The sequence below is a fragment of the Pan paniscus genome, chromosome 2 (assembly GCF_029289425.2).
Source record: "Pan paniscus chromosome 2, NHGRI_mPanPan1-v2.0_pri, whole genome shotgun sequence".
NCBI lineage: Eukaryota > Metazoa > Chordata > Mammalia > Primates > Hominidae > Pan > Pan paniscus.
In genome coordinates, this window is record NC_085926.1 from 58,700,729 (window position 1) to 58,721,411 (window position 20,683).

General features: G+C 38.8%; 1 protein-coding gene across 12 annotated transcripts in view; it reads right to left on the reverse strand.

Annotated features, from left to right (window-relative positions):
• The window catches only part of CFAP20DC (CFAP20 domain containing), a 327,011-nt gene that overhangs the window by 21,592 nt on the left and 284,736 nt on the right, over positions 1-20,683 (reverse strand). For 4 of the 12 annotated variants that reach the window (XR_008624756.1, XR_008624757.2, XR_008624755.1 and 1 more), the window contains exon 16: positions 15,608-15,702. Coding sequence is in view for 9 of the 12 variants with exons in the window: in XM_063602785.1 (XP_063458855.1) it covers positions 15,608-15,702 (95 nt within the window). In the remaining 3 variants the exon portion in view is untranslated. Of the gene's footprint in view, positions 1-2,860; positions 3,417-7,844; positions 10,237-15,607; positions 15,703-20,683 lie in introns of those variants that run through there. The other 8 variants (XM_055110086.2, XM_008964016.4, XM_008964012.4 and 5 more) reach the window with 3 other exon arrangements.

Here is a 20,683-nt window from a genome sequence, read left to right on the forward strand (position 1 = left end):
AGTTAAATTAATTGGAGATAGCAAGAACTTATAATTACCAGGGAAACTAAATCATTGATCTGATGCCATTATTGCTGACAGTTGTTTTCCCATAATTCCCACTAACCAGCCTCTGTAATTACATGATAATTTTGAGATTGATGACTTAAAAGTCACTTGTAAGTTGCATCCCGATTATATGAAACAAGGAACTGTTTGAATCAGTCCCCAAACTGATACCAAATTATCTTAAGATGTACTTCTACATTGAATCAATCTATTTTTTTTAGTCTCCATTTGCAATCATTTTGGATAAAAATGTTTGGTACACACTTGATTAGAAAAGTAGAAATTAAAGTCTTAAAATGAAAACTAATAATACAGGCTCTTCCTCACAGGTGCATATGCCATTAGGCAAAGCTCCTGCCTTCTCTTCATGTCAGATCTAATCTATAGCAACGGTCTCAACCCTGACTGCATATTGGCGTGGCTGGGGAGGTTTTAAAAATTTCCAATGCCCAGGCTACACCTGAAACTAAGCAAGTTAGACTCTCTGGGTGTAGAACCTGGGCATCGGTATTTTTATTAACTTTCCAGAAGATTCTAATATGCAATGGAATTTGATAACCAGTGAACATGTATAGCCTAGTTAATGAATTTCCAAGTAAACTGGTGGTACCAATTTAATTTAAAATTGGCACTGGGAAGCACATCTATTTTTGTTTTTCAACTCTTCTGTAGAAATCTCAACAGAAATGAAGCTATAAAAAGGGGATAATAAGACCTTGTGGTAGACACCTTTAGAATGTCTACTCAGATCACAGGGACTCCTTAATTGCTTTCCTCCTTCATCCATAGAAGAGGGTCCTGGTGGCCCCTGGAACAAACAAACTGGTGAACTGGAATCCCAATTCTGGGATTTTTGAATTGACATTGGGAGTTAACATTTCTGCATGGTTGGGTATGTGGGCACTGGAGTGGCTGGGTGCTCTGGCAGGTGGACTGAGTAGCTGAGAAATGTATGAGAAGAGAGAAGAGAAAAGAGAGAAGAGAGAAGAGATGGCAAAATCAATCAGAGATGAGCGGCAGAGCCAATGCTTCTAGACTGCCAGGATAGACATCTGTGGTTTTTGCCTGTCTGACACCCCTCCCCATTTTCTTAACAGTGCCCTCTTCTCCTTCAGGGAGTATCTCATTCCCATTCCATGTGGTCCTGGGGAGAACTGATGAGTTAATCCTACCATCCTCTTGCTCCTTGAGCAGAGACCTGAGGCAGAAAAAAGTGGTGCTGTCAATTTGGTGGCCATCATCATGAGAAACTGTTGGTTGCTGCTATAGGGATCTCTGGGGCTGCTCTGATGTCTGTGCCTCCCAGAGCTTGATTGGTCAGCAAGTCTTTGAATTCTGGGATCAAGGGTGTCTGTTGCTTGCAATTTAAGAATCCCAACAGAGTTCACTACAGTCCTCTAGGTCCCAGCCCAAATCTATTCAGAGGCCTTATAGCCTTACAGCATTCTGTTTTGGGGCATTTGAGGCATTCCTGTATCCTAATTTTTTTTTTCTTCATCTAGCTCATGTTGTTTTTGATATTTATAACTACAAGTCTTCACGAATATAAATTTTAATTGACTCTCTTATTTATGTCATATGTCCCTTATATATGGTCCTGAGACTATTTAAAGCAGAAACAAGGCCTTCCAAGCCCTATTACAATCTTTAAGGTCATAATCAACAAACCCAACTCTTTTATCATTTTGCATGCTTTGGAAAGCTTAATTTATTCATTTTCATTTTGTTAAGTATGAAGATCTTGGAGAGAAATTTATAACAAAGACATACTTTGTGAACAACAGGATTAAAAGCTTATCAAACACAAATATGGTTCTAAATAATGTATGATACTTGGAACAGGAGTCCAAATCTACTCCTGTAAAAAGAGCTCTTACTTCCTCTATCAAGCAATATTAAATGAAATTATAGTACCATCATTAAATCCAACTGTACACCAATAAATTTTCATTTCCAATGGTACTCTTCTTTATTAAAAAATCTTTATTAAATAACAAAATATGCCAGCTAATATAATAAGTACTTCCTTGAGCTCAATATTAATATAGTTGGCACACAATTCGAGGCTGTCTACCCGAATGCAGAAGCACATGACTTTTTCCTTGTGATCCGGCAAGCAGAGTTAGACGGACATCAACTGAAAAACCAAAGAAAGCCTCTGGGATTTCTTCAGGCCCAGGCAGGTCACAGGAGTGGTGATGAGTGTGTGTGTGTGGCAGTGGGGGGATTTCAAAGAGGTTATTTCTATATAGATCTAGATGAATCTATTATTAGAATTCAGAGATAATTGTCAAAATATTTTTTTTTTTTGAGACAGAGTCTCGCTCTGTTGCCCAGGCTGGAGTACAGTGGGGCGATCTTGGCTCACTGCAAGCTCTGACTCCTGGGTTCGCGCCATTCTCCTGCCTCAGCCTCCTGAGTAGCTGGGACTACAGGCGCCCTCCACCACGCCCGGCTGATTTTTTGTATTTTTAGTAGAGATGGGGTTTCACTGTGTTAGCCAGGATGGTCTTGATCTCCTGACCTCGTGATTCACCCACCTCAGCCTCCCAAGATTTTTTTTTTTAAAAGAAAAATACAGTGCTAAGCAGCTTAAGTGATGAACAATGTTGTGGTCTCCAGCAAACTCTGGATGAACAATAATGAAATGGAAATAGTGGGTCCAGTGCCAATAAAATGTGATCATAAAGTCTGACCAGTTCACAATGTTTCTTTTTCTAAGAGTCGAAGAGAAGGAAAGTATCATATAGGAATATTCTGGAAAAGAAAGTGGGGTGAATGAAAAGAAGCAGTTTAAAAGCTATTCTTCTTACCATCATACTTTATTTTTAATACAAATGCCATAAAATAAAAGGTACCCAGGCATCTTTTAAACAAAAATACATTTTCTGTACATCAAGCCATCATTTACAGATTAACACTGCAAAAAATTTGAATGAATAACTCTTAATTTGTTTACATAAAATTATCTGAAATAAACAAAATTATATGTAGAATGAGAACAAACAAGAACCAATTCAAACTCCTAAAATCTTGCCTCTGTATTAATTTCTTCAGTTTCAAAATCATACTCATCTACAAAAGGAATATAGGTATTCTTAACGTTGAACATTATTTACAAAATGAATTCGTTTCTCTCAGTTTCTGTTGATTTTGTGGTCACCCAACACATAAGTTGTGGTGACTCCTTAAGCGACCCTGAACTGCTATTCTGCTCCAGCTGGGAGTGCCTGCTCTCTGCCCCGGAAGGAGGCATTATACCAACTCATAGTATTTCCCTGTTTGGGGGTCAAAGTAACAGTTCAGACAAGGGTCATACAACAAAGTCAGTACTTCCTCGTCCTCTTCCACACTGAGGTCTTCTTCACCTGTGGGGAAGGGGAACCACAGACACATTAGCTGTTGGCTTGGCCCGGAATCCCCAAACAAGGGCAACGAAGCAGGAATCACCATCTCTCCTGGGGGATTTTCTTTATGCAGGTAGAAGGTTTAGGCCGGAAGGAAGGAGCACTGTGGAAGTGGTGAGACTCTAAACATGTGGTGCCAGGTGGAGAAGAAACACCAGTGACCACAAGGACCAACTTCTTGACAAAGGACAAGAAAAACTGAGTGTGAAGAACTGGCGGGAGGGGAAGGAAGAAAGGGAGAGGGCCAAAAGACTTAAGAGTTATGCTTATTAGGATTAGGAAACTTGCCAGGATCCAAAACTAATTGTCACAGTTCTAAACTTCTTCATGGGCCAGAGCTGTACAAAATGCAAAACAGTGCAAACTAACTAATAAAATAGAAAACTTGATCTGCATTCAATCATCCTAAAAAGGCTACCCAACAAATATGAATTAAAATAATAGAACTATAAGATACATAGAACAGACAACATACACAGAAAAAAAATGTCAGGTGATTTGTAGTTTTATTAGTGGTGGCGGGAAGTCTGCTCAGTGTTTTGGGGATAGAACATGGCTTGATGTTTTCTCTCGTGACAGCCATTTAGATGGATTGGACAGAGAGGACAACTGTCTAAGTCATTATCGAGGCCTGCTGGCTTCCAACAAATGGCATGAAATGAAAAAAAAAAACAACTGTTCTACAAAGATGTTTCCTGAGCACCTTTTATGTGCTCAGTGTTGTGCTAAGTACTTTTGTATTCAAAAGTGAGTGCATTCTGAGTACTTCTGAAAGTTCATGTAATGAGTTCAGGGACTGAGAGGTCAAGACCTTCCCAGCCAGAGAAGATCAGAGAGTAGGCTCAGGTAGAAAGAGGTAATAAGAAAACACTCCTCTCCCTTCAATAGCACAGGCTATTAAAGACCGAAACCAAACCAAAACCAAACCCCAAACCCAACCCAACCCTGAAGCTTTGGGCTATGTGCTCACCAGGGTGAGCTTCAGAAGAGTTTGGATGGTGGGTATGGTGCAGGGCTCACTCATAATAGAGGTGCAATAAAAATGGAATGTTTGTTGAAGGTGTAAATAAAAGCCCATGATCTTAAGTGTCACTGCCTAGAGGAAGGGAGGATGGTGGTGGTGGTTGTGGGGTTCCATCTTACTCAGCCAAAATCAGACCAAGCTGGTGCCTGAACATTGTCAGGACATTGACAAACTGGAGTTAAGTCCAAGGGAGTGGTGCCTACATGTTGAAGTGGGGGTTTAAAACTGTACCACAGCCACTCCTCTGCCCACTTTTCTCCTAACCATCCAAAAACACATTTAGTGTGATCCTTCCATGAGCCGGACACTGAGTTAGGTGTTCAGGACATGATGACAAGAAACAATCCCTATTCTAATGGACTATGCAGAGAAACGGGTGGAATGTGAAATCCGCTGATTCTTGTGAGTTGAGTGCAGTGCTAGCAGTCTTTAAAAGTGGAGTTCAACTGAGGAATGATTACATCTGCCTTGGTTGCTAATACCTCATTGGTAGAGCCCTTGATGGTTTAGAAAGCTCTTTCTCATGTAGTAGTTCATTTGGCCCTCATGACCCTGTGGAATATGCAGGAATTATCATGCCCATTTTATAGATGAGGAAACCAGGGTTCACAAAGTTGAACAGCTCATCTGAGGTTTGTTGGTGAGTTAGAGGCAGAGCTGGGGACACTCTCAGTTTCCAGAGTAAGAGTTCAGTGTTCTTTCTACCAGTCAGAGTACTTTGTACCAGTCTATTCAGTCGGACCTTGATTATGCTAAAGGAGTGGTGTAACATGTTTGATTCGGAGCTATTACATTGAAGGAATTTAAACACAGAAAAGACTAATAAAAAATTTAAAAGTGTCCTACATTTTAATAAGTCAGGTTTGGAAACAAAGAAATCTGATTTCTCATAGTTCAAAAATATTGTTAAAGATGAGAGAGTCCCTGGGGGAGGGCAGAGGCAAACAGTTCAATAAGTCCAAAGGAAATGGGCTTGTTAACTCCAGAAAAGAGAAAGCTTGATGAGGTGACAGCAGCCCTTCTGGATTCAAGCATATGAAGGGTGGCATAGGAGTGAGAAGTTAAGAAAATCTGGGGTTCCAGGAGGAAGCCATAGGATCAACAGGTGGAAGCTAAGAGGAGCCATTTTTTTGGGGAGGCTTAGCACAAGGAAGAATTTTCTAAGCATTAGAGCTGACCAGCAAATGAAACATGTACTCTCGAAAGGGTGAAGCAGAGAGTGGAGCAACGATTTGTGCAGAATTTTGTAGATGAACTCTGCTTAGAACAGGGGACCAGATCCAATGATCCCTGTAGTGCTTTTGATGAGCTTCTGTGACTCTGGGCTGCAGCAGTTTATATCTTTGAAGTATGAAAGGACTTTGCTAACAACCACATTAATAATGGTAGCTGACCTGACCACCCTGCACAGTTTCTAATTAAGAACAGGAACTCAGAGAAGGAAGGCTGCGTTTCCTTTATCTTCTTCTGTTGTCTTCAGAGTCCCCAGGGCCCTGCCTCTATCCTTGAGAGTATTCCTCAAATGGTCATTCCATATTGAAAATGACCCCCTTTAGATCACTTTTTCACATCAAAGGAGAGTACGTACATCCTCTACTTTCAGATATTCAATCCATTATGCCTTTAAAGTTTGGACTACTTGAGAGAAATGAATAAAGTTAGTTTATCAATTAGTATCTGCTATGTGATTGAGCTGGGCATAGTCTAGTTGTGAATGTGACACAAACACATGAAGCAAAAGCAGCTACTAAAGATTAATGAGGAGTTAAACTGGAAGGCTCTACTGCTGAGTGGCTAAGAGCACTCAAGGGCTCTAGAATCCAATACACTGGGGGCGAATGGAAGCTCGGCTTCTTACCGCCTGAAAGCTGGCTACAGATCGTTTCAACTCATCGGACCTTGGTTTCCTTGTTTACAAAATGGGAATAACAATGCCTATTTGGTAGGGTTTTGAGGAAGATTAAATTAGACACTGGTAATATGCATAACACAGCACACATAGTAGTTGTTTAATAAATGATAGTTACTATTAGGGATGATAATATAATAAATCATGAACTATAGGCTATAACTTTCTTAGTAACTCAGGATGGAAGTACTGATGTCGCTTAAAGTGTGAAGAAAAGGCTTCATAGAGGCAGGAAGGATGATGTTTAGACAATGGAGTCAGACAAACTCAGGTCCAAATCCCATTTCTACCATATCACAGCTGTGGGATATTGGGAAATTCACTGCTCTGAGCCCCAGCTTCCTCATATGTAAAGTACAGATAATAAAAGTACCTGTCATTGTTCCTATGAGAACTAAATAACACTCAGCACATGTACACAGTAAGTACTCAGTAAATGTTATCACCATCATCATGGAAAACAGGATATGTGAGCCAGACACAAAAAGGGTTATGTACGTTTATACCTTATTCCCTACCTGAAAACTCAATCTGTTTGATTTTTTTTACAACCCCAAAACATAGTGGATTTGAAAGAAATAGAAAGACCCCCAATTAGTTTTATATAGAACATTAGGATAAATTCATCTTTAAATAAAAAAACAGTTCTTATACCAAAAATTGTGTATGTTTCCAAAAGTAAAACTAATTTTTTCCATCAGGTGTAATGTTTAAATCACATATCCCTGAGGTAAATGATTATAAGTGAAACTCTCAGGGACCTGCCATTGGATTCTGTCTTACTCCATCAGCACATCATGGGGAACTCAGACCTCTGGCACGTAAGAGTTACATGCTATATAATTATTCAGTGTATTCTGTGCCTATGTTTGCAAAAAAGATACATTTTTAAGCTGGTGCTATTAAATGAGAAAACAAAATACATTTACAACCAGTTGGGAATCTTTCAAGATGAAAACAACCATTGTAATGGCCATGGGTCTTTATCACCCATTTGCAAAGGGATCGAGGTAGATCCAATTCATTAGTAGAGGTTTTGCTACATAATGCATACAAACTGGAGCAATAACTGCGATATAAATGCATTCGTTCCAATACATATCACTATAGAATGGGACCCTCGCGCATTATAACCATGGGGACTAAGATAGGTTTTTTGGTTTTTTTAGTACCAAAGCTTCAAATGGATGAATTTTAAAACTACCAACAATGACATTCATACAAAAATTGGGTGAGATTATGTATAATTTTATGTTGAAGTAAGTGCTTTAAGCTTACATAAAAGGTTTTGTTTTCATTGTAACTTAATTTTCAAAGCCTCCAACTTACATCATTTTGCCATTATAATCCCTACGTAATGAAATTATAATATCATTACGCAATTACCACTATGATGTCAAGCATTGGGAAATGTTTTGAAAGGTAATTATCGTGGATGGGTATGGGGTAATTTTCAATTATATTCTTGGATAGAGCTGAGTTTGTTTTTCCTCAAAATGCTAAATTGCTCTATTTAAAGATTGGCTACAGAAACTCTAGAAGGACAAATTAACAAATAAAACCATTTTCTGCTACTAGACTAAGAGCATCTGGATAGGGGTCCAAATTACATTTTTTTTTCTCTTCTACACACAATAAAGCCATTTCTAGTGAAATAAAATTACCTTTCAGATAATAATCTATTTACAAACTTTCAGCCTCATCCACTCTGAAATTGGTTAACAGCAATAACAGAAGAAAAACCAATGGAGCCAGACCAAATGCAGCAATACGGGCTGCCGTTCTCTGGGTAGATCAGCTCGGGTAAATAACCCCTCCAGTTCACCTTCTGAAAGTCAATTAATATAAATGTTTAATTATCTATATTTAATGCATTTTAACTGTAGATAATAGAAAACCTACACACCCAAGATGTCTCTTCAAGCTTGAAAATAAATGATGTGGCACTAGTTTATCAGATTTTAAATCTCTGAATCAAGACATTGAACTGGATTTTCAATTTTCTGACACTGCCGTCTACATTTTTTTTAAAGTTAATGTATTTTCTCTCCTATAGATCTTGAGAACTGATTGACTGTATTTTTATGTGCATACTAATACACTATTGTTTAAGCAATTCAACAGCGAGGGATCACCATTTGGAGCAGTCAGCCTTAGGATCAATGAAGATGACATTTTAGATAAGATTCTGCTGAGTACTGGGTGCTTGCAAACTCTACCACCAACATATCTCACAGTAGGGCAAAATTAACTCACACTAAAGTCTGAGAAAGTCCACTGTGAACTGCTGAATTTCAGTTCTCAGCAAACATGTACCCTCAAATGGGAGAAAGATAAATAACCAACAATGGAAAGAAAACAATGAAATGCTACTTTCTTCCAATTAGAGGGCTATATTGTTTTTGAAAGGTAAATAACATTGTATTATTATATTTCAGGTGTCATTTGGGCAATAGGTACATTACCCCTTTTGTAAAAACTGGTGGCTATATTTTACTTGGAAAATGCCATTTTAGGGAACATGTTGAAGAACTTGGATCATTAATTAGGAATTATTACAATTTCATTATTTCCAGGTAGTCTCTACTTACAAATATGCAGTGATTCAGATGTGCAGTTGTAACGCTGTGGTTTACAACTCTACACGTGAAGGAAGGCACCTCTCCAAGGTACTGAGCTCTGAAGCCAACAGAGCCCATAATATCTTAGGAGCCTGATTTTTTTTTTTTTTAATTATTATTATTTTTTTTATTATACTTTAAGTTTTAGGGTACATGTGCACATTGTGCAGGTTAGTTACATATGTATACATGTGCCATGCTGGTGCGCTGCACCCACTAACTCGTCATCTAGCATTAGGTATATCTCCCAATGCTATCCCTCCCCCCTCCCCCCTCCCCACCACAGTCCCCAGAGTATGATATTCCCCTTCCTGTGTCCATGTGATCTCATTGTTCAATTCCCACCTATGAGTGAGAATATGCGGTGTTTGGTTTTTTGTTCTTGCGATAGTTTACTGAGAATGATGGTTTCCAATTTCATCCATGTCCCTACAAAGGATATGAACTCATCATTTTTTATGGCTGCATAGTATTCCATGGTGTATATGTGCCACATTTTCTTAATCCAGTCTATCATTGTTGGACATTTGGGTTGGTTCCAAGTCTTTGCTATTGTGAATAATGCCGCAATAAACATACGTGTGCATGTGTCTTTATAGCAGCATGATTTATAGTCATTTGGGTATATACCCAGTAATGGGATGGCTGGGTCAAATGGTACTTCTAGTTCTAGATCCCTGAGGAATCGCCACACTGACTTCCACAATGGTTGAACTAGTTTACAGTCCCACCAACAGTGTAAAAGTGTTCCTATTTCTCCACATCCTCTCCAGCACCTGTTGTTTCCTGACTTTTTAATGATTGCCATTCTAACTGGTGTGAGATGATATCTCATAGTGGTTTTGATTTGCATTTCTCTGATGGCCAGTGATGATGAGCATTTTTTCATGTGTTTTTTGGCTGCATAAATGTCTTCTTTTGAGAAGTGCCTGTTCATGTCCTTCGCCCACTTTTTGATGGGGTTGTTTGTTTTTTTCTTGTAAATTTGTTTGAGTTCACTGTAGATTCTGGATATTAGCCCTTTGTCAGATGAGTAGGTTGCAAAAATTTTCTCCCATGTTGTAGGTTGCCTATTCACTCTGATGGTAGTTTCTTTTGCTGTGCAGAAGCTCTTCAGTTCAGCAAGGTATCAATGTTGAGCTATGGGAAAATGCATCCCAATTCCAGCAAGGAAAGCTGGGACCAGCCTTCTGGGTTGCACATGGTGGATAGGTAGGTGGGGTGGTTCTGGAACAGGAGAAAGAGCCTCAGACACCTGCAATGTGTTTCGCTCTACTGGAGAGTTCACTTCTAGTGGCCCTGAAAAGAAGGCACCTCTTGATACTAGTGAGGCACTGATTTCCCCCGTCTGTAATCCCTTCCTGCAGAGAAGACTCCCCCAGGACCCTGAGAGCTATGTAAGAGAAAATATCACCCTACTCACAGGGGAAGGGGCGGGGTCTCTGCATTAAAGGAATGTTAGAAATACCAGGAATCATTTTATCATCTGAGAGTTGAGGTGGGGGTGCTATGGGTCTAAGAAGAGTACCAAGGTAAACACTATTTTATCCAGAAAGCTTCAAGAAAATACAACTTCCTAAATTAAAAAAATTGCAGTGGATATTTCAGTCATGTGGTTCTTATCCACCTAAATAGGGATTCTGTGGTCACACTACAGTGTGGGATTTAAGGGTGTGGACACCCTGGTCAGACAGGTCTGGGTCAGTGTCCTGATGCACACTCAGGGTCTGTGACCCAGGCTAGCCCCTTATCTCATCTGTAAAGTGGGAACATAATATAACCCCACACTAAGCAGTGTTGGGAGGTATGAGGTAATGCACAGAAAAATTCCAAACAGTGCCGGGTACACAACGGTGCTTTATTAATGCTGGCTTATTATTTTCATATCACCAATATTGCTCTTTTGGGAAAAGTCTCCTTTGCATCTGAAATAAATCTTCGAGGTACAAAAAAGATCAAAAGAATAGATCAAATCATTCTCATATTTCCTATGGCCAGTAGAGTCACTCATTCACTCATCAAATATTTATGGGGCATTTACTGTGTCCTAGAAGCCACACTAGGCACTGGGGGTACCAGAGTTGTTCAGCAACTTTTAGACTCAGAGTATTAGGTAAATGTCAAAGAATTATGTGGCAGTTAATAGGAGGGCAGTGAAAGAATTCCTCTGTTGGAGAAGAGCAGGTAGCCAGATCCTAACCCCCACTTTACCCACAGAACAGAGCTTTTACCCACAGAACAGAGCTTTTATCTCCTCAATACATGAGGATTCCTTCTTTCTGGTTAGCTGTGAGAAGCCATAACATTTCTGTAAACTCTTTACTAGTAATTTGGATATTACGTCTACAAAATAAGCATCTGCTACCCATTTATATCTCATGGGAGATTAATCAACAACCATATGGGAATATTTGGTGTGGCTCTGCCATAAAAAAGGTATAAGAATATTATTTTTATGAGAATCAGGCAACTCCCAAACTCCTTCTGAATGCCTTTCTTACTCAAAATCTATGTAAACTGCAAGATAGGGCTACAGACCTGAAGACAGAGGTTGTTATTATTCCATTTTGGAGCTGGTAAGCATGAATAATTTAAGGGTCATAACTGTAAAGGAACAAATGTCAAAAACAAATTGACAACTATTCTTTGAGCAAAGTATGGTTCATTTTCAAAAGGTCATTTTAGTAGTTTTCTCAAATAAGTTCTGAAATCTTAATTTCCCATTTTTACGTTTCACACAAGTTCCAGGAAAACACATTTTAGTAAGTGTTGGCACCATGTCCGATAGTAATTGATATTCAGCAAGTGTGTTATAGCCCAGGAGGAGCTGTGAAGAGCTGATCATTTCCCATCCAGTGGGATGTCAGAGATCCGAATGCAGTGCTCTTCCTGCTGGCCGGCTGTGATGGAAACCAGGCTGTTCACGTGAAGGTGGCATTCATGCACTTGAGACATTCTGGCTGAGCAGAAACTGGCTGTGACACAAACTCCTACTGAATAAAGTAGGGACAGGAACCTCTGACTCAAGGGCCAGATATAACTCATGCATTTACTTTTGTATGGCCTGGGGCAAGTTTTCTAGAATTATGTATCAGGCAGAGTATATTTCCCTGCTGTTAAAATGCAGTAATTCCTCCAGCTGCAGAAATGCATCTTGGCCTCTCCATCTCTGATAGAGGTATGATGGCTCAGCACATCACTGCACTGCCCTAAGTCCCAGTGTAACCATGTGGAAGATGGGATAATAATAGCATCCACACCTCACTAGGCTATTGTGAGAATTCAAGGGCACATGTAGGCCCAGAACACAGGAAGATTAAATAAATAGCTATTATTATTTATATCCTAGAAGTCCAAAGGTGGGCGACACCTTTCCCTGTGAATGAGTCCTCAGGCACCACATTCACACCTCAGTGAAATGGTTCTGTAGAAAGGGCACTGATGTGGGGGAAGCCTGGGCCCTAATCCCAGCTAGGGCTCTGACTGGGCATTTGATCTTGGTCAAGTAATTTACCTCTTTAGGCAAATTGAGGGGTTGGACCACATCAGTGTTTTTAACTGGTTCATCAGAGCCCCAGGGCAGGATTCTGAGATCCTAACCCCCCACTTTAGCCAGAGCAGAGCTTTTATCTCTTCCATACATGAGGAATCCATATGAGATTTCACTTGAAAGAAAAGTTGTTACTGCTTATGAATAAAGTTTAAGAGCCACGGCATAAGGTGGTCTATAACTCTTTAACTGCCAAAATGTATGGGTCAAAGTTCAATACTCTCACAATTAAATTTTAGAAATATACCAAATATACCAAAAAAATTGGAATGGGGGGAAATTTGAAAGTCAGATTTCAATGAATTGCTTTACTTTTTTCCCACACGCTTGTAATAAAAAAAAGGATGAGTTAAAGAGTATTTCCCAACCTCCTTTCCTCCCTTTATTCCTTCTCTTCTCCTTTCTAATGAGAACATAGAGAATCTAATATATGCTGGAACTTGCACAGGGCACCAAGGATCCAGGAGTGAGCAAACTGACAGTCTCCTAAAAACTCAGAGGCTACTTAGGAGGAAAGACAATAAACAAGTAGACAAATCAAGATTTACAAACTGTGAAAAGGCATGCAGATTACGTTAGAAGGTGAAGTGAGAGAACACAGTGAGTGGCAGACTGATCTACTTAGGTAAGACTGTCTGGGAAGGCCTGTAAGAAGATAAACAACATGCAAATATCCAGGCCCGGCAGTTCCATATCCAACGATCCTGCCCTTCATTCAGCTGTTCACTCCCTTGGCCTTGCCTTAGATCTGGTCAACTGTGGCTCCCTGTCATTTCTAACAAGCATGGGTGGGAGGAGAGGGGGCTGGCTCAGGGCTGACAGGTGACCAGAGGTATCTCTCTCTTTTTTAAAGAACTTAGTCACTGAGCCCTTGAGATTTTAATTAATGCTTTTCCTGTAGATCAGAAACTCTTAATGGAAAAATAATATTTCAACTCCTGGTTTTATATATACATATATTTTTAGTAGGTAATCTACTTACCCAGTTCAAAATCCACAAAGGATAAAAATATAATGGCTAGGCTCTGGGGCCAGGCTGCTTGGGTTCAAATCCTAACTTTGTGACTCAGTAGTTGTGGGACCTTGGGCAAGTCATTTGAGAACTTTGTGTCTCAGTTTCCTCAGCTGTAACACACACACACACACACACACACACACACACACAGACAATTTCCTCCTGGTGGTGGTGTGAGGGCTAAATGTAATGACTTGGTGTCTGGCATAAAGTAAGTGCTAAATGAATGGTGTTGTGCAACAAGAACCCAGGAAGGGTTCCAGACTGCTCACAACCATACTTCCCTTCCCCTTCCGATGATATAAACTGGAAACTTGAGCCCATAATTTTTCTTTGACACTTTAGCAGAACAGATGGAAACACTATCTCAGCATACTGGTAAGTATGGACTGTCTTATGCTGCCTAAAACTATGCAATTAACATGCCATTAACCAAATAGGAAACACTGTTTTTTGATGGTGTTAATTAACTACAAACCACTCAAGCATATCAGAAAAGTGGAACATGAGTAAATAGAAAATGCTTGTTTTTGGAGGCATTAATCAACTACAAACCACCCAAGCATATGAGAAAAGGGCCAGGGGACAGCTGATAAAAATCCAGGGTGACAGGCAGAAGGGATGCTTGATCTGGATAACACTGGCCAGCACATTTCTACAATTCTCTGAATTTGCCCTCAATGGAAGTTCTGTTTAGCTTCAACATAACTGAGCTCCTGCTGTCAGAACCGGGCTTGGCAATGGTGACTTTAAGACATCCTTCCAGCTGTTTCTTGCTAATATATATCTTGGGTGCCTTTGCTCAAGGACCACGCTCTCAGTTCCTGTGGCTTATTTAGGACACCTAGCATAACACATTATTTGTTCCCTCACAGCAAGGTCTCCTCCTGACAGCCAAGATTCTATTTTTCTGTCATAAGTAATTATAAATGCACACCTCTAAAAAGATTCCCAATTTGAGGGGCATAATCTATTTTAGATAGTAAATCACAGAGACATCTCCATCCCTTGGGCGGCCAAAACGTACAACTCAGATGTATGGGCTCTCACTCTGAATTCTCCATACCTAAAGAAAAATGTGATGCTCTACTTTTTTCCCTGGGGCAGTTAGGAAAAAAAAAACCTGGCACTTTTGTTGGAGCAATTTATATTGGTTTCACTTCCACTTTTTTTAAAGCTTCAGATATAACATTTCTATCTTCAAAATTCAACCCAGAAAACTGTCTGAGAGAGTCCCACTCTGAGGTTATTTGTTACTCCAATTATGCACTTGAGATTACCCCATGCCTCTGCCATCTCAACTCCTCAGTTTTCACCAGAGATTCTCTTATGTTCCTCTACCACGCACACCTGACAGTCAAGTTCCCTGCTCACAACCAGAAACTAATGGTTCATCTTTATGGCTCACGCCAACCAAACGAACACCTGGCAAATTTTCATTCCTGGTTCCTTCTGATTTTTATCTTACTAATACCTATTGTAGCTACGTGACAACTTCTGCTTTAATGCAAAGGTTGTATCTTTGCATTCATGGAAACAGGTATCTGAGTGATGTTGAAATATCGTGTCTGCTGTATAATAATGCCAACAGCTGGTATTTGGTAGGCACTATTCTAGGTGCTTCATATACAGCACCTCATTGAATCTTCACAAGGAATAATCGGGGAGGCACTAACTATTATTCGTGTTATTTTATAGATGTAGTAATCAAAATTCATAAAGGCCACACAGTGGGAATTGGTAGTGCTGAAATTCAGATGAAGGTCAATTTGACATCCAAACCATATTCTTATACCTTAAACTATATTTTGCCCTGGTATTAACCTTTAGAAGAACAAGGGTAGTTTCTCTCATCTTCTTTTTAGTTGTAAAGAACCCATTATTCTAAAAAATGAGGCTCAGGTTACCTCATTTAGGGTGTGTAAGACTAAGTGATCAACATTTAATAAAAACAGTGGCATCTCAAAGTGATGGATTCTATTTATAGTAAATTATTTTTATTTTCTTATGCATATCGTTTTTCATAGTCCCACCTTGAACACTCAAACTTTCAGAGGAATCTGGACGCTGCTCAGCTGGCTGTTGACTGGGAGGAACGATTGGTGGGCTCAACATATTTAACCAGTCCCTAAAAAGAAAACAAAGTGAATGAGCATGTCTGGAATTCCATATATAGATTTTAGGTTTCCCATGGATTTTCAATTCCCTGGGGCTTCCACAAAGAAACACTTTTTTTCCTCCTTCATATTTCAGAAAGATAGATGTCCAGATATCAATATCCAGTTTTGTAAATTGGTTAATATGGAGTCAATCACTTAACTAGCCAGTTTGAGAAATACTTCAACTAAATGAATATTCCTCTCAAAAGTTTATTGTTGTTGTTATTAAATTACAGCAGAGTCCTTTTCACATAAGAAATTATTTCAGTAACTCAGAGGAAATGTAGCTGAGATGAAGCTCCTTATGAGCTTTGGGTAAGAAAGCGTGACAAAGTCACATGCCACATGTCATGGATGGTCGCACTCCACAAGGTGACTCAGAACTGAAGTCAGTCTTGGAGCTGCCATGTACCCCAGCAGTGGTGGGAGTCAGTCTCTCTTAACTCGGGGCTTTTGAGCAGTGAAGGCAAAGGAAGGGGGAGTGAGGGCTTTCCCCATCTCTTTACTTTCCTTCCTACTGCACTCTTCCCCAGTCTCTTGCTTCCTCTCGTAGATACCTGGGGGGTACAATTCAAGCTGGTGACATCCAGAAGGCTTGAGTCACTGCATGTTCTACTTTAAGCCCTTCTCATCTCTAAACTTACCACTGAGCTTCATTAGTGGTAAGGAGCAGGCAGGAGGACGTAAAAGATTTTCCAATGTGAATTCTATTTCTTGCACTGCTATTAGTGCCCTTTATCATTTACCTTATTCTTCTCAATAGAAGTATGTCTTTATAACTAAATAATTTCTTTCTAAATTTCTGTACTTCCTACGGTATTAATCTACAATGGGAGACAGTTCTAGACAACACCTAAGAGCACTGGCTCTGCAGGCCAATTCCAGCTACGTGCTTCCTACAGTAAGAACTTGGCCACGTCACTTAGCATTGCTAAGATTCATGTGTGAAAAGGAGATAATAACAAAAGAGTTGAGTGTTAGGATTAAACAGAAACAAATGGAAGAAAAACATTTGGTGTGAATATGGGTACAGAATTAGCACTCAATAAATTTCAGCTTTGACCACTATCATCTTCATTATCAATGAAGATCATGGTGTGGACTTACCTACAATGATAAATAAACCAAGGTAGAAATGGATTTTGTTGGAACTAAACCGGTAAAGGATGGTAGAATGATTAACAGTCTATACAACAGAGATTTTCCTTACAAACTATTTGCTTTTCCAGCATAAAAAGCATATTAATGTCAAAATTACCTAATTCCTACTTATAATATTTTATGATACTTTCAGTCACTGCTCACCATAGCTATCACTAGATTATGGCTGGTGAAATAAGCAAGGTGAACATGCTGTGTAATTGAATTTCATAATAACACATTAAGGGCATCAGAAAGGATTTGTCACAGACTTCCAAGCTAATGGGGCATTTTCTGATAAGCACTGTTTATTTAGGCTACTTAATTATAGCAGACCAAAAAATTCCTGCACTATAGGAAATTACAAGGTCATATACAAATTACCAGCGCAGTGACCTCATTACTCAATAAGGGTGATGAAAAACAAGGATGAACAGGAGAAAATAATGTTATCACATCATGACACCCCCAGCTACAAATCAGAAACTATATAATCACACTAGGAGCTACCCCAGTGGGGAAAGTGTAGGTGGGAGTTGAGTGAATGTTACGAAATGTAAGACACTCACTTCTTAGGTCAATAATTTGATCAATGTTTTTCCTTTTCAGCAGTAGCTATGAAAAATACAGGGCTCTTCTTTTTGTGATTAAAAAAATTTTAGATTTATAGAAAAGTTGCAAGAAGAGTATAAAGAACTACTGTATATCCTTCACCCAGTTTCCCCACCTTTAACATTTTATCATATTTGCTCTCTATCTCTTAATCTATGTATCTACTGACCTACCTATATATCTATCTAAACAGGAATCAGCAAACTATGGCCCATGGGCCAAGTCTGGCCCACTGCCTGTCTGTGTCTAGCTTGCAAACTAAGAATGGTTTTTACATTTTTAAATGGTTAAAAAAATTAAAATAATGTTTCATGACAGATGAAAATTATATAAAATTCGAAATTCAGTGTCCATAAATAAAAATGTATGGGAATACAGCCATGCTCATTTGTTTACATTTTGTCTATGGCTGCTTTTGTGCTACAATGGCAGAGTTAAGTAATTTATTATCTGCTCCTTTACTGAAAACATCTGATGATCCCTGACCTCTGTAACTGTGCACTCACATTGGTTCCTCCAATACTAATCCAATACCACAGGTTCATTCTCATCTTTCTTCTTTCTGTATTTGTAACCCCCTTCTGACAGTGAGGAAACTGGCCCTCAGTATCCTCAAGATATTTACTTACTTCCTGAATTATGGAAGTTACCGAAAATAGCTTCAGAATTCCCAAGCAAAACAAACAAGAAACACTTACCCTAAACCTACTGTCTCAAGTTCTCAATTTGCTTACAGATATTTTTCTTCTTTGGTTAAAATACCATATTCAAAACTGACTTGGGTTCTTTTTTTCCGCATTTTCAATGTGAGTATATTAGTCATTCGAAATACAATGAAAGTCATCTGCTTCCTTTTGTGTTACATTTTAGGCTTTTTTCTCCTTTCTTGTTGATTTTTATTACTTTTGTTGTTGTTGTGGATTACATACAACATTAACAATCAAAAGTCAAAACTACAGAAGGGCACATTTGGGGTAAGAGTCACATCCTCCTATCTCTTCCTGTTTGTTCCCATCCCCTCATAACTTCTACTCTATTCCTACCCTCACCTCTAGAGGTAATAAATTTCATTAGTTCTGGTGTTGCCTTTCTGTGTTTCATTTTGCAAAAACTGAAGAGATACATGTCTGTTTTTTATTCCCTTTCTTATGCAAAAGGTAGCATATTATAATACTCCTTTGTACTTTTATCTTTTCAGCTTATAATTTATCCTGGAAATCATTCCATACCAGTTCATGGAGAGCTTCCTCACCCTTTTTTTACAGCAGCATAATACGTTACCCTATGGAGGTACTATCATTCATTTCACCCTCTTCTATGGTTGAGCATGTTTTCAGTGTTTTGCAATGATTGCAATGAACACTTAAATGAATAACCTTGGGTATGTCTATTTTTGTATACTTAGAGGTAAATCCTGAAAAGGGAAATTTCTAAAAGTGGGATTCCTGGAACAAAAGGTAAATGTATACTTGTCTTTGTTAGATATTGGCAAATTCTCTTCACAAGGGTTGTACCTGTCTTCATTCTCACCAGCAATGTATGAGAATGCTGATTTCCCGAGAGCAACTTTAGAGGAATATGTTGTGAATATTTTAATGCTTTCTGATCTGAGAGGTGAGAACTGATACTTTAAAGCAGGCTTGATTTGAATTTGTTCTCATTATACGTGGAGTTGACAGTATTTTCATATATTTAAGGGCATTTATGTAATACACATGTGTACATACATACACACACACACACACACATTTATATGCATGTGCCATATATATGATTGTTCACATCTTTTGCCCTTTCTTCTATCAGATTTTTCTTTCCCTCACTTTATAGTTTGTCTTTGTTTATGGTGGTTTTTCTTTGTGCCATACAAAAGGTTTTATTTTTATGTAGTCAAAGGTATCAGCCATTTAAAAAAAATTGTCTCTGTATTTTGGGTCATTTTTATAAAGCCTTTCCCTACAACCAAGTTCTGTAGAAATTCACCCATGTTTTCTTCCATTTACTTAAATGGATTCATTTTTCACAATTAGATTTCTGGTCCATTTTTAGTTTATTCTGGTATATGGTGTGAGTTTGTTTTGGTATAAGGTATATCTAATTTTACCTCTTTAAAATAACTATAGAGTTATTTTGACAAATAATGTTATTTTAACACAGATTTAGAAGATTTTATACAATTAAGAAATTTTTAATCAAAGCAACTAACTCATTTGTTTAGCTTTTTACTAAGTAGGCATTTACAAAGTATAATGTAAAAAGAAAGGTTTCTATTTTAACTAAAATATAAAAAACTTTGGGCTAAACAAAATCAACCAGGACTTTTCTTGCAGGACTTTTCTTGCAGGACTTTTCAGAGCTTTGAAAACACTGTGAGTATCCCAAGAGGAGGCTGGAGTATGCAGCATTGCCCAAATTTATGTATCTAGAACTGTTCCATCTTTTGGGACCACAGAACACACCTTGAGAAATGATGCTCCAAGTTATACAATTTCCCCACTCTGGTGGCATTTTGTTTGTTTGTTTTGTTTTTTATTTTACTTTATGTATGTTAAATAATTTTATTTTTAAGCAGAAATGTGCAGTCCAGCATCTGTATCTTACATGTTTACATTTTTATATGTGATATTTAATGCTGGCCCATTGTCTTGATCCTTGATCAACTCCTTTAAACCTCCATGATTTCCCCTACATAAGCAGCAAACATTCAAGGAATGGAGAGTTCTAGCTGAGGCTCCTTCACCACATGCCAGTCTTAGCTTTAGTTCTGAACCATTTCGTGGGTCGGCTTCTTACCCAGACACCTGTGCTTCAGAATCTATTCCTGCTTGTTGTTCCACCATTTCCATACTTGCCCCTTGGACTTGATACTCTGGTTGGTTTCCTCAGCTCTGACTATAATCCTTATTTATTTATTTATTTATTTATTTATTATACTTTAAGTTTTAGGGTACATGTGCACAACGTGCAGGTTTGTTACATATGTATACATGTGCCATGTTGGTGTGCTGCACCCATTAACTCGTAATTTAGCATTAGGTATATCTCCTAATGCTATCCCTCCCCCTTCCCCCCACCCCACAACAGGCCCCAGTGTGTGATGTTTCCCTTCCTGTGTCCGTGTGTTCTCATTGTTCAATTCCCACCAATGAGGGAGAACATGCGCTGTTTGGTTTTTTGTCCTTGAGATAGTTTGCTGAG